Source organism: Heteronotia binoei, chromosome 16, assembly GCF_032191835.1.
Source record: "Heteronotia binoei isolate CCM8104 ecotype False Entrance Well chromosome 16, APGP_CSIRO_Hbin_v1, whole genome shotgun sequence".
Classification (NCBI taxonomy): Eukaryota; Metazoa; Chordata; class Lepidosauria; order Squamata; family Gekkonidae; genus Heteronotia; species Heteronotia binoei.
Genome location: NC_083238.1, coordinates 42,513,770 through 42,538,416, shown reverse-complemented (window position 1 = coordinate 42,538,416; position 24,647 = coordinate 42,513,770). Strand labels below are relative to the sequence as shown.

General features: G+C 45.8%; 1 protein-coding gene across 1 annotated transcript; it reads right to left on the bottom strand.

The window, feature by feature from the left end:
* ZC3H15 (zinc finger CCCH-type containing 15) lies at positions 1–22,732 on the bottom strand. The gene is made up of 10 exons (XM_060257001.1): positions 22,330–22,732; positions 14,256–14,357; positions 12,384–12,495; positions 12,122–12,274; positions 9,621–9,712; positions 8,081–8,263; positions 5,665–5,811; positions 4,904–5,005; positions 3,948–4,074; positions 1–338 (listed from the first exon to the last, which is right to left on the bottom strand). The coding sequence occupies exons 1-10, from the start codon at positions 22,402–22,404 to the stop codon at positions 145–147; spliced, it is 1,287 nt and encodes a 428-aa protein (XP_060112984.1). The 5' UTR covers positions 22,405–22,732; the 3' UTR covers positions 1–144.
* Positions 22,733–24,647: the final 1,915 nt, after the last annotated feature.

Here is a 24,647-nt window from a genome sequence, read left to right as displayed (position 1 = left end):
TTGTGGGGGGAGAGGCCGTTTAATGTTCGTTCCGGAATCACTTGAGGAACCAAGAACACTCCATTTAAGAAACGGCAGATAAAGAAGGTCGAGCCATTATTCACTTTTTCAAGAAGATTTAAATTCGCATTTGAGTTCTGTTATTCATTCTTCTAAGTCGAGTGTGTTTAATTCTTCTTCTAGTTCCTCCAAGTCCTCGCCAGTAAAAAGATTTTCATCCACCGGAACGGCGTCTATTATTCCGTTTTCCTGAGCGTCTTCAGCGTCGCTGGAGTCTTCCAAATCACTTTGCTCTCCGTTCTCGAGTCCACCTCCTGACGCTTCGCTCAGCTTGTTATCTGAAAGTGAAAACAATCTTTTCCATCTTCCATTCTGAAGAACTGTGCCAGGTACAGAATATTTTTCTGCAAACCTAGTGGATGCTCTCCAGGTTCGCAGAAAAATGTAAAATGTTTAAGAAACCCCCAAACATTGTATGTGTGTGTTAAAAACCCTTCAATAGTAGAAGCATGGTGAGAGCTGGTGGCCATTTTGGGAGCTACCAACCAACTCCACCAAGTAGGGCTTTGTTGTTGCAGGAACTCCTTTGCATATTAGGCCACACATCCCTGGTGTAGCTAATCCTCCAAGAGCTTACAGGGCTACACCTGTGTGGCGTAATATGCAAAGGAGTTCCTGCTACAAAAAAAGCCCTGCCACCAGGGCTCCAGGACACAGGTTTTGTCATTGTGGGTACAGGTGGCTGGGGGGGGGTGGGCTAAGAAGAGATGAAACATAGGGTGGTAAAGCTGGCAGAGGGCAAAAAGGTAAAAACAAAAATGTGAAGATGGAGAATGGAAACAAAAAAACTGGGAAGACCAGAATAAAAAAGGTGGGTGGGTGGGTGGGGGAGAAGGAACGGGGCACTGCTGGGGGGAGGGCAAAGAGGACAAGGGGAAGTGGCAATCGAGATGCGCCCCCTCATTATTTACTAAAGCAATTGTATTGACATTAACTGTAATTGAGAATATTGACTATGCAGCTCTAACTAGCAATGCTGAGGTGCTCAGAGAACACGTACTTCCAGAACTGATGACTCGAGACACCAAACAACAATCCATATTACTGTGCTATTAAGCAGCCTTATTTGGAAGTAACAGAAATGGCCGTTTTACACCTCAACACGAGCATGGTGTTTACACAAAGCATGCCCCATGGCATTTGAGACTGGCTTCCCATGCCGGCACTCTAGACAACTGCTCCCAAGCAGCGGTTTCACAAGAGGATAACCGAGCTACAAAAGATATGTGCAACATGCAGCCTGTGGGGGAATCCAGCCGATGGAGCAGAGCTTTCATTTTCCCTTTTGTCAGATTTCAGTACAAGCGGAAGATAACGGGAGGAGAGCAAAGGAAGAGAAAAAGTCTAGGGAGGATTGTACACTGCCTAGCCCCAAATTTCACACGATGGGGTGATCCAGTGCAAAATTTCTGTTTCTGCGAGAGCGCTCATGCACATGGAAATTTGAGCAAAAGAGTGAGGTGGCCATTTGCACTGTCAAACTGGCTGTATATCCATTTAAACAAAGACATGTGCAACCAATTTGCAGACACTATGCTATATAAGTGTCAGGTGTTGTACGAGATCTCATACAAGCATAAGTTCGATAACGTTTCTGCAACGCTAGATCTAAGCCATAAAACTGACTTTTTATACTCTGTGTAAATATCCCATGGGAGTTAGTGGAATAACTCAATAATTTACATGGTTCTGGACGGCTCATAATGGATTGTTACGCTGCTGGGTTAGGCGTGCCCAAACTTAGCCGCATCTTCCGCATGTGCAGCTATTCACGGAAATGTTGCCAAGTAATCAACCTGGGCTTTTCGCTTTAATAAAATGGCAGCGTTTTGCAAGCTCTGCCGTGCTCTGGTAGGCGCAAACATCAAGAAAGATTATGCTGAGCAGGAGTCTCACGCTTTGGTCCGGATGCTAAATAGCTTTACAAATATCGATTAGACAAGGGTTGGCCTATGTGTGAATTTTAAAAAAACATCCACAAGGCCAGACACAGCTACTATTTAAAGGTTCTGTTAAACCAGGGGAACCTCTTAGGTTTGGAGAAAAATGTAGTTTGTTTTTAAATACCGCCTGGGACCTGTCTACCTCTGGGACTGCCTCTGCCCATATGAGCCTCAGAGAGCACTTCGATTAAGTATACAAAATCTCCTTACGATCCCCGGGCCAAAAGAAGCACGGCTGGCCACCACTAGAGCAAGAGCCTTTTCAGTGGCAGCCCCTGCTATGTGGAACACCCTCCCCGAAAACATCAGGGCCCTGTGGGACTTGCCACAATTCCTTAGGGCCTGTAAAACAGAACTGTTTAAACTGGCATTTAACCAGGCCTCAGTTTCAGTGGGAGCTCACAGGAGCACAGCTCCTGAACCTTTCTGAGAGCTCCACCTCCTTGTCGATTGAATAGTAGGTGCAGCTGCATAACAATCCCTTGATGAGCTCCACCACCTATTTTTCTACAAAATGACAGCTGTGTTTAACAAATAATAGGGAGGTGATCATTATTCCACCATCCCACGGCACTGACATCTGAAACATCCCAGTACAAATCCAGACTGCCAAATAACATCTTATATATCATTACATGCAGGGCTCAATAAGAATTAAAAACCGCCACCTGGATCCTGGCGAGTGAACCTGGAACCGTACTACATATTTTAAATCGTGTGAACTGTTGAAATGTTTTAATGATTTTATTGTACTTTGATTTTAACACTGTTATTTTAACTGTTGTTAGCTGCCCTGAACCCATTAGGGGAGGGTGGGATATAAATGCAATTTTAAAAACTATATATATAAAAAAACATTTTTTGGGGAATACCCAGCCCCCAAAGAGGTCCGTGGCGCAGAGTGGTAAAGCTGCAGTACTGCAGTCAGAGCCCTCTGCTCATGACCGGAGTTCAATCCCAGCGGAAGCTGGTTCAGATAGCCGGCTCCAGGTTGACTCAGCCTTCCATTCTTCTGAGGTCGGTAAAATGAGTCCCCAGCTTACTGGGGGGAAAGTGTAAAAGACTGGGGAAGGAAATGGCAAACCACCCTGTAAAAAGTCTGCCATGAAAACCTGAAAGCAACGTCACCCCAGAGTCAGAAACGATTGGTGCTTGCCCAGGGGACCACCTTGACCTTTACCCACCCCCAAGTGCATAGACATCGGGGTGGAGGGGAGCCTGGGCAGTACTCGGGGTTGCTGTTGAGCCCAAAGCAGCATCCAGCACTGAGGAAGGTCTGCTGACCATCAGCACCATACAGGTGAGTGGGAGGGGGAAAAGGGAGGTAAAGAGGGGAAGGCAAAAGCAGAGGATGGAAATGGAGCAAGCAGAACCAACTGAAGGGGCTGTAGAAGAAGAGTTGGATTTATACCCTGCCCTTCAACTTGGACACTCAGAGCAGCTTACAGCCCAGTCTCCTTCCCTTCCTCTCCCCACAACAGACACTCTGTGAGGTACGTGGGGCTGAGAGAGCTCTGAGAGAAAAGCTCCGAAAGAACGGTGACTGACCCAAGGCCACCCAGCTGGCTGCATGTGGAAGAGTGGGGAATCAAACCCAGTTCTCCAGATTAGAGTCCGCCACTCTTAACCAGTGTTCCCTCTAAGCTGAGTTAGTGTGAGCTAGCTCACTCATTTTTAGCCTCCTGCTCACACATTTTTGTCTTAGCTCAGAGCACAATAATGTATGCAGCAGCTCACAACTTTAACGCCAGGAGCTCACAAAGTAGAATTTTTGCCCACAAGACTATGCAGCTTAGAGGGAACATTGCTCTTATCTGCTACACTAAACTGGAAGGCAACGGAGAGGACTTCCCCTTTCCTGCAAGGCCCCTTTTACATGTATCGCCGAAGACTAATCATTCATTGAACAGCCAAAAACAGTCCCCTCCACCTGTCAAACCTTACCATCCTTTTCAGCTGAAGTATACATGCTGAATCGTTCAAGACTAGCAACAGTAATTCCAGTCTCATCCACATCTTTGGGAACATAAAGGTTCAAGTCCACATCATTGACGCTCACAAGCTCATCGCTCTGTAGGGAAAAAGAAGAAACAGGTTTTTCCCCCCCTCCATATAACCAACTTTCTTAATCTTAGAAGATGATGATATTGGATTTCTATCCCGCCCTCCACTCCGAATCTCAGAGCGGATCACAATCTCCTTTATCTTCCTCCCCCACAACAGATACCCTGTGAGGTGGGTGGGGCTGAGAGGGCTCACAGCGGCTGCCCTTTCAAGGACAACCTCTGCCAAAGCTATGGCTGACCCAAGGCCATTCCAGTAGCTGCAAGTGGAGGAGTGGGGAATCAAACCTGGTTCTTCCAGATAAGAGTCCGCACACTTAACCACTACACCAAACTGGCTCTCCAACTGTTAGGCAACTGTTCCTTCTCCAAATGTGGTAAATCCTACAACCAACACACACAAACTTGTCATAAGAACATAAGAGAAGTCATGTTGGATCAGGCAAATAGCCCATCCAGTTCATCACTTTGTGTCACACAATGGCCAAAACCCAGGTGTCATCAGGAGGTCCATCAGCGGGGCCAGAACTCCAGAAGCCCTCCCACTGTTGTCCGTCAAGCACCAAAAATACAGAGCATCACTGCCCCAGACAGAGTGTTCCATCTATACCTTGTGGCTAACAGCCACTTAGGGACCTCTGCTCTATATGTCTATCCAATCCCCACTTGAAGCTGTCTATGCCTGTAGTTGCCACCACTTCTTGCAGCTGTGAATATCATTTAGCACCGGCCAAGAATGTTACACTGAATTATTCCGTTTAGGGCACATGGACTACAGAATAAAAGAGTTTCTTTTCTAGGGTCTCCGACATAACTATGCTCCTGCAGCTGCTTTACCTCATCTTCACCAGTGCCTTGAACATAATGAGTGTCATCTGCTTCTTCGTCGTCCGCATCCACAAGCTCTGGCCGGAACTCGAACACTTCACGCCCGCTGATCTAGTCGTGATGAAAGAGAGCACAATGCAGGGCTGAGCAACACGAAATATAGATGTGGCTCCAAAAGAGAGCACAATGCAGGGCTGAGCAACATGAAACATAGATGTGGCTCCACTGTTGAAAAGGATTGTTCTCTTCTTAAGTTCTGTACCACACGTAAACCAGGCTTCATTTTGGGCAGGAGCACACAGGGGCGGAGCTCCGGAACCTCTCAATTTTGTTGTGCTCTTTCTTTCTTACCCTCCTCCCCTCAATACTTGCTTCTGGGTTCCATTGTTTAAGCCCCCTGTGAGAATTTTGCTGAACTCTTAAGATTTGACAAACTTTCTAACATTTTCCCCTGTAAAAAATGGGATAATAACCAAAACGTATAAAGCAGACAGATGGAAATCTTCCTCATGCCACTGCGGCCGCGTAGGAGAAAGCCATTGGAAAAGTATGATGGGAATAAGGTTTTATTAGGCCACTTATAATTCAAGATTCAAGAAGCATTTTAAGGTAGATGCTGAGCTGATATAATTTAGTCCACCTTCTGGTGATGCCAGGGGTGTGTGGCATATGCAAATGAGTTATGCACATGAGTTGTGCTAATGAGCTCTGGCACCTCTTTTTCTACAAAAATGACCCCTGACGTAAATGTTTTGAGAACCAGAGCTTACCACCAGTGCTTTGCCAGCCTTGAAGTCTGCTTTCCTTCTTTCCATGTCTTGTTCAGCCTTATCAATCTTTTCTTGTCTTTTCCTTTTCTTCCATGCAAGGAAAGACTCTAACGTAATTTTTGTAACATTTGATCCTAAAGCAGAACGCTGGGGGGGAAAAAAAGGAAGAAAAAATACCCAGTGGCTCTTAAACCTGAGTAGGCTTTCAAGTATTTATAATTTTAAAAAGGTTGGCTGCAACACTTTTGCATTTACTAGCATATACCTGGAACCTACTATAAGGTTCCCCCCTCCCCCAGTTTCTTTTATCCTTATTCTCTTCGGAATGAAAAGGAATTAGTAAGCATGACAATTGCTAGAATAAGAACACTTAAAATATTCCTTTGTGATTACGTGCTTGCAAAATGTTTGCCAGCCTAGACGACTGGTATTAAGATATTTGGCATGAGCGCTTTATTTGGTTGCCAACATGCCGACAGTAAAATACTCATTGTGGAGCACAGGTGCCCTCTAGAGACAGGAATCCAATATTCTCTTGTCACTCCCAAATGATAACAGAAACTGAAATATTTAAAAATATCTCTAGTGATTGAAAACCAATGTATCAGGTTCTGCTGCCATCCCATAAATCTGTTTTAGTCATTTAGAAAAGAGTTAGAAATTACAATTCAAGCCACTATAATTTTCAAAGCTGGCCAGCCAACCTAAAAGTTCAGTGGGGCAGGAGCTCACAGGAGTGAAGCTCCAGAATATCAACATTTTATCATTCTCTCCCCCCCCCCCCCCAAAAAAAATACTTGCTTCTGGGCTCCATTGTTCAACCCCCCTGTGAGAATTTTGCTGAACTCTAAAGATCTAACAAACTTTCTCATACTTTTCCCCACAAAAAAAGAAGAAATTTGGGGAGGGACGGTGGCTCAGTGGTAGAGCATCTGCTTGGTCCCAGGTTCAATCCCTGGCATCTCCAAAAAGGGGTCCAGGCAAATAGGTGTGAAAAACCTCAGCTTGAGACCCTGGAGAGTTGCTGCCAGTCTGAGAAGACAATATTGACTTTGATGGACCAAGGGTCTGATTCAGTATAAGGCAGCTTCATATGTTCATAAGGGGAGGGACGGTGGCTCAGTGGTAGAGCATCTGCTTGGTAAGCAGAAGGTCCCAGGTTCAATCCCTGGCATCTCCAAAAAAGTGTCCAGGCAAATAGGTGTGAAAAAACTCAGTTTGAGACCCTGGAGAGCCGCTGCCAGTCTGAGTAGACAATACTGACTTTGATGGACCGAGGGCCTGATTCAGTATAAGGCAGCTTCATGTGTCATATGTCCAAATTACCAAAACATAAAGGAGACAGATGGAAATCTCCATCAGGCCACTGTGTCCACACAGGAGAAAGTAATTTAAAAAGTATGCTGGGAGTAATGTTTTCTGATAGCAATTATAATTCAACAAGGAATTTAAGATAAATGCTGAGCTGATATATTTTACTATTCTGTCCTTGAATCTTAAATTTGTACCATTTTGCATTCTAAACCACTACCTACCAGATAATTTTACTATGCTGTGATTGGATCTTAAATTTGTACCAGTTTGTACCAGCCACTGACTACCAGCTATGTGCGGCTTTGCTCACAGTACTGGATTCTTCGTCTGATGAAGCGTGCTTAGAGAGCGCACAAAAGCTTACGTTCTGAATAAAACTAAGTTGGTCTTAAAGGTGCAACTTGACTCCTATTTTGTTCTACTATTTCGGACCAACGCAGCTGCCTACTTGGATCTTGATATATTTTAGTACACCTCCCTAGCAAAGCCAGACATCACATAAAATGTCAATCAAAACAGACTAAAATTCATACAAGCAGAAATGGAACGAAAAGATGGTGATACGCAGTCCTATCGTGCCTGTATTTCGGGGGGGGGGGGGGGGAGGGAGTGCCAAGATGGAACTGTTGTTGCCCTCATCCAAACTCTGGAGCTGCTCATCGGCCATTCTCTCAATCAACCTTGCCATGGAACAAAAGATTTGGAACTGGGCATTAACTGGAAGGATCCAAGCCTTCCACTTGCATGTGCCTCATGAACCATGGCATTCCACAAGCACCTATTGAAAAGGTAAAGGTAGTCCCCTGTGCAAACACCAGTCGTTTCCGACTCTGGAGTGACGCCGCATCACAACGTTTTCATGGCAGACTTTTTATGAGATGGTTTGCCATTGCCTTCCCCAGTCATCTACACTTTCCCCCCAGCAAGCTGGGGACTAATTTTACCGACCTCGGAAGGATGGAAGGCTGAGTCAACCTCGAGCCAGCTACCTGAACCCAGCTTCCGCCAGGATTGAACTCAGGTCATGACAGAGAGTTCAGACTGCAGAACTGCAGCTTTACCACTCCGAGCCACGGGGCTCCTTAAGCATCTATCGCATTACCTCTTTTTCTATTAGATCTTCTAAAGAAATCTGTTCTTCCTTTTCTTCCTTCTTCTTGTCCTTTTTGAGTACAAAGCCCGGGGGGAGGGCATGGCGGTACATGCAGTTGTCTCCGCCACCGGGGCACACCCAAAACCATCCGTATTTATTGTTTTCAATGGCATCGAGGAAATACTTGCAGACCTGCAAACAAAACATTTATCATCAAGTTCTGGTTTCCCATCCTGTTTCTTATTTTTTAAATATATATATGAATCTGGTAGAATGCAAACCTTTATTTTTGACCACCAAATACAAATTAAAGCACGTGATCTGGGTCTGTACCAGCTTAGTCTAACAATCTGCCTTACCCTGTGTTTCTAAGTAGAATGTCAATAAAGTTGCCCACTGCATTTTTCATAGGCCCCCTAAAAAAATTCAACCGGCTAAGTGAAATTTAGAACCTTGGTGCATCGCATCACCCGTGTTAATTCCACATTTGAACAGTCTCATGAAGGCTGTCCCTAGGGTGGCCAACCTCCAGGTGGTGGCTGGAGACCTCCTGGGATTACAACCGGCCTCCAGGTGATAAGAGATTAGTTCACCTGAAGAAAATGGCCGGTATAGAAGGTGGACTCTACGGCATTACTCCCCACTACAGTCCATCCCCGCCCTCTTCAGGTTCCACCCCCAAAATCTTCATGCATTTCCTAACCTGGAGCTAGCAACCCTAGCTGTCCGTTTTTAAAAGCTCCCTGATGAGTACACTGACAATAAGAAGATAAAAGGGTTGTCCCAGTGACTGACATAAAAAGGCCAAGGCTGATGAAACAAAATAAGGTAAACGTATATTTTATCACTCAGTTAATGCTAACCCTGGAACCCCAGCATTTTACATCCTTCCCAAAATACATAAAAATATTTTCCCTCCTCCAGGTAGTCCTACTATCTCTGGTTGCAGTTCTATTATGGAACTCTATTCAAATACATAAACTATTCCCTTGGACCATGTGTGTCCTAAAATGCCACTGTGTATAAGAGACACTGTTTATGTCTTCAAAAAGGGAAGCCTCCCCCTTTTAAGCACACTTGAGCTAATAGGGCTATCCAAACTGCATACTGCGGTCCGCTTATTTAAAGGCTTGGATATCAGACAGGAAGAAATTACTCATGAGCATGGGGAAAATGGCCTGCCTTTGTATTTTGTGCAGTCTCTCTTAAAATATTCTAAGTGTGGGTCTAAAAAAATATTGTTTGCTAGAATCCTGTTAGAGCAGGGTGGCCAAACTGCAGCTCAGGAGCTACGGCTGACCCAAGGCCATTCCAGCAGCTGCAAGTGGAGGAGTGGGGAATCAAACCCGGTTCTTCCAGATAAGAGTCCGCACACTTAACCACTACACCAAACTGGCTCTCATAAGCTTTCTGCTCCAAAAAGTTTACAAAATGAGATTGTAAATATAAAGTTCTACAAACACTAGCACTAAAATTCAACTGACTCAATTAAATTTCCCAAACAATTTAAAACAAGTTACTGGAACACAATGCAAGAAAAAGGACATACTATTTGCGTTTTGGGTTTTTTCTTTTCGGCCTCACCGTGCTTCTTGTTCACCACCTCTTCCAACTTCTTCTCGTCCCAGTTATCCATTGTGTCTAGACAGAATAAACAAAATTCTCACTAAAACCAAATGGAACAAAGCCCCCCAGCTATCTTAATATTTCCACCCCCATTAAATGAAAAATAGAAATTTATTTGTATACATTTTGTAGGAAGATGGCAGAATTAAAAAAAACACCTGTAAAAGACAGGATTAAGATGAAAGTAAACAGGAAAAGAGATAGGCATAGAAGAACAACAGTTCCTTTTGGAGGAAGTTCTATAGTATCTTAGACATAAGACTTCAGATAATACCATATGACGCTGAATGCCTTTAGTTGTGTATATTGTTTTGGGTATCAGCAATGCTTTCTAGATTTCTGATTGGGCTATGTGAATGGCATGTCCTTTTCTTTCAATTTATTCCCCTTAGTCATGAAGCCTTGCTGAACAACAGTCCTTAAGTTTCGAGCAATCCTGAACAACCACTCTGAGATCTCTATTTCATCGAGTGCTTTTCAGATTATGGAGATAAAAGGGGGAACAGCTGCAAGATCTTTTTGATTCAAGCTCTTTTGCAATGAGCTTTGCCAGGGGATCTCAATCATAAGAACATAAGAGAAGCCACGTTGGATCAGGCCAATGGCCCATCCAGTCCAACACTCTGTATCACACAGTGGCCAATGCAAACACACACACACACACAGTGGCTAATAGCCACTGATGGACCGCTGCTCCATCTTTTTATCCAATTCCCTCTTGAAGCTGTCTATGCTTGTAGCCGCCGCCACCTCCCGTGGCAGTGAATTCCATGTGTTAATCACCCTTTGGGTGAAGAAGTGCTTCCTTTATCAGAAAGCTCATCAAGAAACATGCTGGGATCTCAAAGGTTAAACAGACCACTCTCTCTCACACCTGATTCCTGGTTTTCTTCTACTTATCGGTATGGCCTTACTTTCTTCCTGATTGTTTTTCAGGTTAACCATTTCAGAAAAGAAGATTTATGCCCCCCCCTCTCTGAATCAGAGACTCAGAGCGGCTTACAATCTCCTATGTCTTCTCCCCCCACAACAGACACCCTGTGGGAGGCTCTCACAGCAGCTGCCCTTTCAAGGACAACTCCTGTGAGAGCTATGGCCGACCCAAGGCCATTCCAGCAGCTGCAAGTGGAGGAGTGGGGAATCAGACCCGGTTCTCCCAGATAAGAGTCCGCGCACTTAACCACTACACCAAACTCGCGCTTACAAAATACCATGGCACACACCTTGCTTTCATAAGAAAAAGCACCCTTTCTTGGCCAAACCCATGATCACTGAATTAAACAAGATGCCCAGATCTAATGTAAAGCTTCCGTCACCATGCCTTTGAAAGAGAAGGCAGGTCATCTGCGAGCTCTAGTTTCTGACTAACTCTGTTCAGTTTTCTTATATCACCAGGCAAAGCAAAAAACAAAACAGCTTGGCAAAAAATTTTTTTTGCTTTAGAAATGCTGCTGGGTTGGGTTCTGTGGAACCCCAGCAGAAGGCAGTGACAGATTTTTTCCTGCTCCCTCCTAGCTGCCGCCTATGAGTCTCAAAAAGGCAGTATTAAGAAGACCGTAGATTTATACCCCACCCTTCTCTCTGTATCAGTCTCAGAGAGGCTCACAATCTCCTTTATCTTCCTCCCCCGCAACAGACACCCTGTGAAGCAGGTGGGGCTGAGAGAGCTCGCCCAGAAGCTACCCTTTCAAGGACAACTCCTACGAGAGCTACGGCTGACCCAAGGCCATTCCATCAGCTGCAAGTGGAGTTGCGGTGAATGAAACCTGGTTCTCCCAGAATGAAACCCGGTCTGTGCGCTTAACCACTATACCAAACTGGGGGGATGCGGCTGATGAAGGAACCTCCTGACTGTCTTGCCTGTTAGCATTACTCTTGGTGCTGCCTTTCTGAGGTTTAATTTTTAGTTTAATTTGCAATTTATATCCCACCCTATCCTGCAAAGCGGGCTCAGGGCAGCTTACAACACTGAGAACATTACGGCAATGATAAATAAAGCGTATCAACAAAATTAAACTATCTCATAAATATAAAACAAAGATTAAAACGAAGGACCACAGTTCAGACAATTGGCACAGCCTGAGAGCACAATTCAAACAGTTGGTACAGTTTCAGCTAATTGGCACGGCTTTGGCACAACTTCAGGTAATTGACACCGCTCAAGAATGCTGTGAAAGGGGAATCCGCCAGTATCTTTCATTGGTGGAACCTGCTGTTTTTGCCACCTGCGACTAATTCCCCCCCCCCCCCCCCGCCCTCCCCTCCATGGCAGATAGTTTTGGTCTCTTGAAAGACTGAAAACAAATTCTATGCCATTTGTCCTTCTACGCAAGAGCACTCACAAAAATAGTCATGTACTTCTACCATTATCTCCGATGCATTAATTCCACACATTAAATGCTCTATTTCGTGGACGCCACTTACCCTTTTCAAGCTCTTCATCTCGTGCATCGATGTAAACACTTCTCTTTTCACACTTTCTCTCCAAAGACAGGTCATGAGAAAATTTGCACTTGTCTCCTTTCGTGCACTGCCCTTGCTTGAAGAAAGCACAGACGACTGATTTGGGATCAGCACCTGCAATACAGGGCGTTTAATTATTTCCCCCCCTCCGTTTGGTGTGGAAAGACCCCCTCCCCCCAGTTTGAGACATACAAGGCAAGAAGACACAAGGCCAGCTGCTTACCTTTACTGATTTTCTGGGCAGCAACTACAGGTTTGAAAAGCTCATTCAGCTCCTGTAATTCTTTCTTCTTGTCATCTTTCTTTAATTTCTTGTCAGCATCTGTTTGAGCAGCCTAGAAGAAGATGATATTGGATTTATACTCCGCCCTATACTCTGAATCTCAGAGTGGCCTACAATCTCCTATACCTCCCCCCCTCCCAACAGACACTCTGTGAGGTAGGTGGGGCTGAGAGAGCTCTCACAGCAGCTGCTCTTTCAAGGATAACCTCTGCGAGAGCATTACTGACCCAAGGTCATTCCTGCAGCTGCAAGTGGAGGAGTGGGGAATCAAACCCGGTTCTCCCAGATAAGAGTCCGCACGCTTAACCATGCTGGTGAAGGAAGTCACCAGTAATGGAGAATCACAAAACACTAACTGAAAACAACAACAATCCAGTGGCCCCTTAAAGACCAACAAAATTTGTGGCAGGGTGTGAGCTGTTGAGGGTCACGGCTCGCTACTTCAAATTGCTCCTACCCTGCCACAAATTTTGTTCGTCTTTAAGGTGTTGCTGGATTCTTGCTCTCTTCTACTGCTGCAGACAGACTAGCAGGGCTACCCACCTTAAACTCTAATGAAATGTGTACTAAACACAAATTATGGAATATTGCACAGAATCCATGAAAATACAAAAGCTATAATGTAGTGCACGAGCAGAAAGAGCCCCGTGGCGCAGAGTGGTAAAGCTGCAGTACTGCAGTCCAAGCTCTGCTCACGACCTGAGTTTGATCCCAACAGAAGCTGGGTTCAGGTAGTCGGCTCAAGGTTGATTCAGCCTTCCATCTTTCCGAGGTTGGTAAAATGGGTACCCAGCTTAGTTTGCTCTAGGGCTATTTTTCCTGAGCTAAGACAAAAATGTGTGAGCTGGAGGCTAAAAAAGCATGAGCTAACTCACAATAACTGGTTGTGAGTCACCGCTCACTTCTTCAGATGCCTGAAGTGAGAGTTGACTGAAGGAATGAGCAGTGACTCATGAAAGCTCATACTTTGCCACAAATGTTGTTAGTCTTTAAGACGCTACAGGACTCTTGCTCTTAAGGTAAAGGTAGTCCCCTGTGCAAGCAGAGTCGTTTCCGACTCTGGGGTAACGTTGCTTTCACGTTTTCATGGCAGACTTTTTATGGGGTGGTTTGCCATTGCCTTCCCCAGTTATCTACACTTCCCCCCCCAGCAAGCTGGGGACTCATTTGACCGACCTCAAAAGGATGGAAGGCTGAGTCAACCTGGAGCCGGCTACCTGAACCAGCTTTCGCTGGGATCGAACTTAGGTCGTGAGCAGAGGGCTCCGACTGCAGTACTGCAGTTTTACCACTCTACCACAGAGAGATTAACACGGCTACTCATCTTTATCTGTAGTCCCCCAGGGGCACTAGAGAAAGATCTTGTGGGCCACCGAGCACCTATCGTTTTCCTGGATTTCTGTCAAGAATGGTAGGCTAGGTGGGCCTTGTTCTGATCCCACAAGGCATTGGCGTAAGAAATTAAAGCGTGCAGACTCAGGAACATTTAACCTAGAATAGTTCTCTTAACCTTGTTCTGATCCCACAAGGCATTGGCGTAAGAAATTAAAGAGTGCAGACGCAGGAACATTTAACCTAGAATAGTTCTCTTAACCGTTCAGGTAGTAACTCCCCTGGCTTTGTAAATCTGACACCTTTGATTATCATATCTGCCAAAAAGTTATGCCATCAAGGCTGTAACCAACGTTATAATTAAGGTACACCATTTGTAGCCCACCCACTCCTAATATGCACTGATATCTCATGCAATCACAGTGTGCACTGGGCGGGGCAAGGGGAGGGGGATGCAAAACCAAGCCAACATCTGCTTACCTGCCGTGGGTTTTGCTGCCCAAATTTCACTTGATGGGTCACAGCTTTGATAAACTTCTGCTGCTTTGCTCCTTTCTTGTTCTTCAAGCCAAAGGTTTTGTCCTGTATTGGAAAGGGTTGTAGAAATTACAAGATTATTTAAACGTATGCAAGACTGCTTATCGACTTTTATCAACTAGCCAAGTTTTCATAGATGAATAATATTTTTCACTTTTTTTTTTCTCCTGAAACAGCCATCTGATTTTAGAGGTTCTTCCTCAAATAAACACCACAGCGAAGGAACTTTACAGTCTTTTCTTCCGTGTGTGTCTTCATTTACATAGCGTCTTGGAATGTTTGCTGGTTGATGAAATCTATCAGCAGTTCAGGACAGCTGTACAAATAAAAGTTACAGAAACCAAAGAAGTGAAGCAAAAAGATTTTTAGAAGAATTAAAAAGTTCGCGGAGACATCAAATGTTCCTCAAACAGAATCAGAAGTGGCTGTTTAAAATGGAAGCAAATCCTAAACGCACCCCACTTTTTATCATGTGTGCCTGCATTCCACTCTGTGCCCTCTCAACTGCTATTAGTGAATGACTGAATGTCACAATTTACCTCTCCAACCGGAATAAAGAAGAAGATGATATTGGATTTATCCCGCCCTCCACTCTGAAGAGTCTCAGAGCAGCTCACAATCTCCTTTACCTTCCTCCCCCACAACAGACACCCTGTGAGGTGGGTGGGGCTGAGAGGGCTCTCACAGCAGCTGCCCTCTCAAGGACAACCTCTGCCAGAGCTCTGGCTGACCCAAGGCCATTCCAGCAGCTGCAAGTGGAGGAGTGGGGAATCAAACCCGGTTCTCCCAGAGAGTTCGCACGCTTCACCACTACACCAAACTGACTCTCTAAAGTGGCAATAACATAAACAAAGTACAACTATGCTGTATCTGTGGAACACAACCCCTTTAATTTTGTTTCACATAATGTTGCCTAAAACAAATCACTTTTTTTCCCGTTTGGAATTTTCAGTTAACTATTGTTTCGTTTTATGGAGATGTTAACTATGCTATTCTAGTGTGAAGCCTTATAGCCATTGTTGATACTCTTTTACGTTTGCACAATTTACATAGCTCTGGTATCCAACTGAGTGTGTGCCTCTCCCAAAACGATGTAGTAAATATAAAGCATATAACAAGGGAAGTATCTACATTTTTTTGTCAGAATTAGACTTTCTGGAAAGCTGTTTTCGGGGGAGAATGAAGTAGTAGGCCAGAGTCTTTCTGTCATCCCCTCAATACAGTAGGTTTCTGAGAGGAGGAAGAAGGCGATGACATTGGATTTGTATCCCACCCTCCACTCTGAATCTCAGAGGGGCTTCACAATCTCCTTTCCCTTCCTCCGCAACAACAAACACACTGTGAGGTGGGTAAGGCCGAGAGAGCTCTCACAGAAGTTGCCCTTGAACAGAGCAGCCCTAACACAACTTGTGGCTGACCCAAGATCACATAAGCAGGTGTATGTGGAGGAGTAGGGAATCAAACCCAGTTCTCCCAGATAAGAGTCTGCACACTAAACCACTACACCAAGCTGGCTCTCTAGGGGTGGATGTGGAATCTCCCACAAGCCAGCTACAATCTTCACGGACCCTTTCCGTGATAGGTCCAGCCCTTTGGAATGGCTTAGCTTTATCGGCTGCTTTAGGAAAGTGTGCAGAATACTTATTTTAGAAGGCATCTAGCGGAGAAGGAAGTTTTTGGGAAACTCTGGCTGTGTTTTTACTTTGCTGATGGACTGCAACGATGATTTCTGTCCTTGTAAGTTCTTGTCACGTTGTTAGCAGAATATAAACATTTAAAATACAGAAATCTCTTAAAAGGGCATGATCTCCAATTGCTGACCCTCAGCCTACATGAACGCTGCGCTTTTTCAGACAGAGTTTGGCTATGAGAGCTGCTGCGTAACTCAGCTTTTAAAGAAATGAAGCTTATAGGGGACCGGCTGGCTGAGGATATGAACACCTTGGACATCAATAATAAAAAGTGACCAATCCTCTACGTGTATAAAATGACTTACACCCCTGAGCATCCTGAAAGGGGCATCCGTTGCCAGGCACTAAGCCAGAGGCTGCCCCGTTTGTTAGTTTCCTCTTCTGGAATTCACAGATATTCAACACTAGCCCCTATTTTTACCACTCATTAGTCCCCCCCAAATATGATGCTTGAATTCATTCCAGCCTGAAAAATACTGTAATTACAGCTTCTTTAAGCAAAACTAAATGACTTATGAAGGAACAGTATTGTGGGCTATTGTGGAAGTTGCCATGTGACCTCCAATCCCACTGGGAGAAGTAGCATTTCTTAAAAGAGATGATGTCAGACTCATTAAAATTTCACAGCTATTTGTCAGCTTCTTTTATTCTCCTCTCTGCAGCATCATTTCCTAGGATTTCTATTTACAACCTCTGATTTATATATACCTGCTGCGTGGATCTGGAGAAAAACACTCCCAGATATTTAAAGCAGCGCTCCTAAAAGTGAACTGCTAAAAAAGCAAAGCCCATCAAACTCTAGGGCAGGGGTGGCCGAACTTGCTTAATGTAAGAGCCACATAGAATAGCTGTCAGATGTTTTGAGAGCTGCAGGACATGAACGTCAGATGTTTGAGAGCTGGGGGAGGGAGGGAAGGAAGGAAAATAGATGAGGAGGAAGAGAGAGGTAGAAAGAAAGCAACTTTTACTTTAAATGTCACCAGCCGGCTTGGTTTGGAGAAGTGATTTGAAGAGACAGATGCCTTCTCCAAGCCAGCCAACAAGGCAGTTGGGCTTCAAGAGCCACACAATGTGTGTGAAAGAGAAGATGATGATATTGGATTTATATCCCGCCCTCCACTCCGAAGAGTCTCAGAGCGGCTCACAATCTCCTTTACCTTCCTCCCCCACAACAGACACCCTGTGAGGTGGGTGGGGCTGGAGAGGGCTCTCACAGCAGCTGCCCTTTCAAGGACAACCTCTTCCAGAGCTATGGCTGACCCAAGGCTATTCCAGCAGGTGCAAGTGGAGGAGTGGGGAATCTAACCCGGTTCTCCGAGATAAGAATCCGCACACACTAACCACTACACCAAACTGGCTCTCCTCATGTGGCTGCCGAGCCACAGCTTGGCCACTCCTGCTCTAGGGGAATTGCTGCTCAGAAAACATGCTTCTGAATCAGTTTCTATGCTGCAGTCCTATACTTGAGAATATCCCAGTGGGCTCAATGTGATTCACTGCTGAGTAAATACATACTGAGTAATACCGCTGAATAAATGACATCAATATATTTGCACTTAGAACTGGTCACTTCCAGAAACACAAGCAAAGATCTTCTGCTTAGCAACTTCCTAATTATCAAAGTTAATGATTTGTCAATAAGGGCAAAGATGAGACCCCCACCTCCCCTGCTAACTTAGGAATATTCACCAACCTTTCACCTATAACTTTCGCTGCTGTCACGATCACCTAGGAACTTATCTGTTCTGGCATTCTATCTACATAAAATGTGCTGCCTCTATAGGTCAATAACACCAGTTTAGTACTATCTGCCAGAATGCAAGTCACTTTCTTTTTTAAAGGAATACACCAATGGAATTTCATTTTGGTTCAAGCTCCATCTTTTATTCTCAAGCCCCAACTTTCTTGTATCCAGTTCTGTACTCAGAGAGCGACCAGATCAAAGCCAACAGCAACCACTACATCATCCAATTAAACTGAACTCATTCAGCACTAGCATCTGTGTATCCTACCAAAACAAACAGTGCCCCGTCCATTTCAAAGGAAATTTCCAGATGGCTAATAGCTTAAGTCAGGGATGGCCCAAATTGCTTAACGTAAGAGTTGCACAGAATAAATGTCAGATGTTTGAAAGCCGCAGGACATGAACGTCAGAGTATGAGGGAGGAAGGGAGGGGGGAAGGAAGGAAGGAAAACAAATAGATGGAGGAGGGGAAGATGGGAAGAAGGCAACTTTAACTTTAAATGCCTTCTCCAAGCTGCTGGCTGGCTTGGATAAGTGATTTAAAGAGACAAATGCCTTCTCCAAGCCAGCCAGTGGGGCAGTAGGGCTTTGAGAGCCATACAATATGTGTGAAAGAGACATATGTGGTTCCCAAGCCACAGTTTGGTCACCCCAGCTTAAGTTTACTGCTCGATCTTATGCATGCTTCCTCAAAAATACTCAATCTTACTTAACACAGAAAAAGAGTTGGTTTTTATATCCCACTTTTCTCTATCCTAAGGAGTCTCAAAATAGCTTACAATTGCCTCCCCTTCCTCTCCCCACAACAGGCACCTTGTGAGGTAGGTGGGGCTGAGAGTTCTGAGTGCACGGTGACTAGCCCAAGGCCACCCAGCAAGCTTCTTGTGAAGGAGGCAGGACTCACAGCACCAGTTCAAATTACACACAAGAAAGCTTAAAGCGCTTGGGAAAGGAAAGGTCCCCTGTGCAAAAGCACCAGTCATTTCTGACTCTGGGGTGACGTTGCTTTCACAGCAGACTTTTTTGTGGGGTGGTTTGCCATTGCCTTCCCCAGGTATCTATGCTTTCCCCCCAGCAAGCTGGGTACTCATTTTACTGACCTTGGAAGGCTGAGTCAACCTCGAGCCAGCTACCTGAAAACCCATCTTCCACTGAGGATCGAACTCAGGTCATGAGCAGAGCTTAGGACTGCAGTACTGCAGCTTTAACATTTTGCGCCATGGAGCTCTTATGTTTAACAGATGCAAGGCCTAAACTAGAATAACAACCTTAGTTTATATGGTCACCATTTGTCTGGGTTTCATCCCAGGGAAAAACACAGTGAAGCAAATACATATATCAAAACTGGAAATCAATGGGAGATGTACCCTTCTTAACCGTGGAATGCTGAGAGTAATTAACTGAGATTCTATTAAAGGGGTGGCCAAACTACAGCTTGGGAGCCACATGTGACTCTTTCATTCATATTGGTTGGCTCTCAAAGCCCTCCCTGTCCCATTGGCCGGCTTAGAGAATGCACTGAAAGTTAAAGTTGCTTTCTTTCCAGCCCTCCCTCCCTGATCTATTTTCCTTCCTTCTCAAACATCTGACTTTTTCTATGTGGCTCTTATGTTAGGCAAGTTTGACCACCCCTGCCCTGCTATTACCCTCGACCTATCTCCACTCAAGCACAGAGGCAACCTTACAGCATTCTCTTCTTGGAAAAGGGGCGACGGCCTGTGCAGTGCATCTCCTCCATCCCCTGCCTCCTCTCCCTCATTACATTACATTCCACTCCTCCTTACATTCCAATCGACTATGGCAGGTAACAGGGCAGTGAAACAGGGCCCTGTACCTTTTGAGTGGCAACAGCTTGCCTCCCAGCTCACCAAACAGTGACAAGCTAGGCAGAGGGAAGCGAGGCTGGCCAACAGCATCCTCACTGGCCAGCTTACCTTGCGCCTGCCTGCTGCACCTCCCCCTTTGCCTGGCACTGTGGGTCCCCAGATCCACCTTTCCCCCTCCCAAGCCAAACAAAGGCAAGGCATGCTGGGTCATGAGAGGTAGCCAGACAAGCAGCATTTTTCTCCTCAGCAACCGGCATTCACAGGCACTTCTGTATTAAGGGGAGGGACGGTGGCTCAGTGGTAGAGCATCTGCTTGGGAAGCAGAGGGTCCCAGGTTCAATCCCTGGCATCTCCAAAAAGGGGCCCAGGCAAATAGGTGTGAAAAACCTCAGCTTGAGACCCTGGAGAGTCGCTGCCAGTCTGAGAAGACAATACTGACTTTGATGGACCAAGGGTCTGATTCAGTATAAGGCAGCTTCATATGTTCAATCACAGGCTGACCAAATACCACACAGTTTGGCCCATAGCAAAATCACCTAGAAAGTTCCCCCTAGGGTTGCTAATTTCCAGGTGGTGGCTGGAGATCGGCTGGGATTACAAATGATCTCAGAAATCAACTCACCTGGAGAAAATAGTAAGTAAAGTAAAGTAAATTTATTTTTATATCCCGCCCTCCCCCGCCAAAGGCGGGCTCAGGGCGGCTCACAGACATGGAACACCATGATTAGAATAAAATACAATGTAAACAAGAGTTTAAAATACAATTCAATTATATAAATTAATTAAAATAGATAAACAGGTGCTATAAGGTGCTATAGGTCACAATCATACCTAAAATGGCTAGATGGCTACAGGTCAATTTCAATTTAGCCAGGTTCTGTCTTAAAGGCAAGCTGAAAGAGAAAGGTTTTGCAAGCCCTGCGGAACTGATTCAGGTCCCGCAGGGCTCGCATCATCTCTGGAAGTTGATTCCACCATCGAGGGGCCATTGCTGAAAAGGCTTGCTCCCTGGTTGTCTTCAGTCTAACTTCTCTTGGCCCAGGGATTTTTAAAAGATTTTGAGAACTAGATCTCAGTGCTCTCTGGGGGACATATGGGGAGAGGCGGTCCCTAAGGTAGGCAGGTCCTCGGCCATATAGGGCTTTAAATAGCTGCTTTGGAAGCTGGATTCTATGGCATTAGATCCTGCCCTCCCTAGGCCACCCCCCCCCCCCAAAATCTCCAGGTATAGACGGAGTAAGTTTTAATTCTCTGTCTAATTTTTAAATGAATTTTATGTTGTTTTATTCTATCTCTTTGCTATAGTCACAGAGATCCAATTTTATAAATGCCTCCGATGGATTTATTCCATGTGTTGTTGCTAACTAATTTGTATCAGGCGTCATTTTGGGCAAGAGCTGAGCTCTGGAACCTCTAAATTTTATTGTGCTCTTACCTCCCCCACCAAAAAATACTTGCTTCTGCGCTCCATTACTCAACCCTCCTGTGAGAATTTTGCTGAACTCTAAGATTTGACAAACTTTCTAATGTTTCCCCCTGCAAAAAATGGGAAAATGACCAAAACATATAAAGCAAACAGATAGAACTCTTCATCATGCCACTGTGGCCACATAGGAGAAAGTTGTTGAAAAAAAAAATATGATGGGAGCAGTGCTCCCTCTAAGCTAGTGTGAGCTAGCTCACAGATTTTGCGCCTCCAGCTCACACATCGCTCAGGAAGGAGGACCCCAAAGCACACTAATTTATGCAGCAGCTCACCACTTTAATGCCAGTAGCTCCCAAAGTAGAATTTTTGCTCACAAGACTACACAGCTTAGAGGGAATACTGGATGGGAGCAAAGTTTTCTTATGATAATTACAATTCAAAAAGCATTTTAAGGTAGATGCTGAGCTGATATAATTTAGTCTACCTTCCGGTGATGTCAGGAGGTATATGACATACACAAATGAGTTGTGCTAATGAGCTCAGGTACCTCAGTTTCTACGAAATGTCCCTGCTTTGTATGAACTGATTAAGTGTGCTGATCGCTGACTGTAACAATGAACTTGACTTGGCTGCTTTGGAACCTGGATTGTATGGCATTATACCTTACTGAGGTCCCTCCCCTCCTAGTGCTCCACCCCCCAAAAAAATCTCCAGGTATTTCCCAACCCAAATCAGGCAACCCTAAGCCCCCACCCACCCCTTTAAGATTTTGACCGCTTGCCATACTATCCCACGGACTAGGGTTGCCATGTCCAGCTCAAGAGATATCTGGGGACTCTGGGGGAGGAGCCAGGAGACTCTGGGAGTGGAGCCAGGAGCAAGGGTGTAACAAGCATAATTGAACTCCAAAGGGAGTTCTGGCCATTGAACTCCAAAGGGAGTTCACATTTAAAGGGACTGCACACCTTTTAAATGCCTTCCCTCCATTGGAAATCATGAAGGATAGGGGTACCTTCTTTAGGGGCTCATAGGATTGGACTCCCTAGTTCAATCCTTTTGAAACTTGGAGGGTGTTTTGGGGAGAGGCACTGGACGCTATACTACAAAAGTGGTGCATCTACCTCAAAAAAACAGCCCTTCCAGAGCCCCAAACACGTGGATCAATTCTCCTTTCCCCCCCTATTGGAATCGACCTCCATAGGGAATAATGCAGTGCCCAGCAGACATTTCCCTCCCCCACCCGCTTTCTGATGACCCTGAAGCAGGAGGGTGGCCTCCAAACCGGGGGATCCCCTGCCCCCACCCGGGCGCAGCCAGACCCACGACCCACCTCGATGATCTTCTCCTTCTTCTTCTGATCCGCCTTTTTGTTGGCCGCCGCGGGCGGCTGTTTCTTCGGGGGCATTTTTGGAGGAGGCGCGAGAAGCCGGCAAGGGAAGAATGAAAGAAAGGCCGGTGGGGAGAGAGGAAAAGGCGCCGCTGAGGCCCAGAGGGAGAAGCCGAGGGGAGGCGCTGCCGGAGCGTCTGCTTTGAAGGGGCCAAGCGAGGAGGCGGGAAGAGGAAGAAGGAACTGCGGAGATATTTGAGGCCGGCGACGGCCAAACCAGCGCTTCGCCTTTGCGACAGGCCGTCAGTGACGGAAGCGGCAAAGCATTCTGGGAACGGAAGGTGAGTGGGGAGGAGGAGAGGAGGGGAGAATCGATGCGGAATGAGCATGCGCGTTCACTACAGAGGGGTTCTTCTGGCTCCCGCCTGGCTGTTTAGAGAGGAGCGGGTTCAGAATGGCCTGTTCGAGATTACGTCATGCGATTCTAGACTTTATGACCTCGGGAGGGCGGGTGCTTGGGTAGCTGAGGCGAATGTTTATTGGACAAGAGAGAGAGGGAGGGCGTGTGCTTGGGTAGCTGAGGCGGGCTTTCGTTGGCCAAGGCAATTTCCCTCAAGGCCAAGAGCGGCTGTCTGTTCTCAGGCCTTTCGCCCGCCTGGCCGAGGGGGGCGCTGTTGCCAGACGGAGACGGGAATCAGGCAGCGGCAGCCTTTTACCATCAAGGGGGAAGGGGCAGGGCGACCATTTTTTGCTCCGTCCATTCCCCCGTTCTTTTCACGTGTTTGCTTGGGTTGCCAACCTCCAGGTGGGTACTGGACATTGGGTTGGCAATCCCCAGTTGGGGACAGGGCATCCCCGATTTGGAGGCCTTACCCCCACTTCAGGGTCATCTGAAAGCAAGGGGGATGTCTGCTAGGCACTCCATTATACCCTGTGGAGAACGAATCCCATAGGGTACAATGGAAAATTGATCTGGGGGAGGGTTTAAGATAGAGGCACCAAATTTTCAGCATACCATCCAGTGCTTCTCCTCAAAACATCCCCCAAGTTTCAAAAAGATTGAACCAGGGGGTCCAATTCTTTGAGCTCCCAAAGAAGGTACCCCTATCCTTCATTATATCCAATGGAGGGAAAGCATTTAAAAGCTGTGTGGGCCCTTTAAATGCGATGGCAGAACTCTCTTCGGAGTTCAGTCGTGCTTGTCACACCCTTAGCTCCTGGCTCAACCCCTGATGCCTCCTGGCTCCACCCCAAAGTCCCCCCAAGTTTTTTTAGTTGGACTTGGCAACCCTAGCTGGAGATGTCCTGGGATTACAGCTCGTCTTCAGGCGATAGTAGGGCCTTTTTTCGGGGCGTGGGGGGAGGAAAGGTGCTGGAACTCTTAAGAGGGAAATGAAGGAGAACTTCTCAACATTTTTTGAGAATTTGATTTTCACAAAGAGGTTCTGACATGCCATTCCCCCATGTTCCCCCAGGAAAAAAAAGCCCTGGGCAATAGAAATCAGTTTCTCCTGCCCCCAGCAGGAACTTGACAACCTTATTTAAAACCTATGGTAATCATGGAATTGCTTTATAGGCAGCACTAATGAAATACTAGGGCCAGATATTTGAACAGAATTCAAGTTGAAACGATTGGATGATGTATATGTATTCTGTAGGATCTGCTAGAATAAATGGTTTCTTGTGTGACATGTTTATTCCAATCCCGGAACAGAAGTCAGACTTTCCCTCAGTCTGACCAGTGCGGCTGGAGTTCCTGAAGGAACAGTTAAGCAAGCAGGAGACCTCCCAACAGTAGCTGTCTGTGCCTACCACTACCACTCCAAGCAGAGACAGATTTTTTTTTTAAGTAACCATTACGTGCATCACGATGTCACTTCTGGGGAAAACCCAGTGATGTCAGGTAGCTGTATGGGAAAACAACAGTGTTCCTGGCAATTCCTAGCCCAGGGGTGGCCAAGCTGCAGCTCAGGAGCCACATGTGGCTCTTTCACACGTATTGTATGTCTAGCAAAGCCCCCACCGGCCTGTTGGCAGGCTTGGAGAAGGCATTTAAAATTGCTTTCTTTCCACCTCTCCTTCCTCCCCCATCTATTTTTCTTCCTTCCAACATCTGACGTTTATGTCCTGCAGCTTGCAAACATCTGATGCTTATTCTATGAGGCTCTTAAGTAAGTTTGGCCAGCCCTGTCCTAGAGTTACCTCATGGCAGTTCTTGGTTTTCCCTGGAAGTGACATAGAGCACACAATGTCACACCTCTCCATACCTCCACCCCTAAATCTTCTGTCTATTGTCCGGCAAGGCCTGGCAGCCCTAGTTG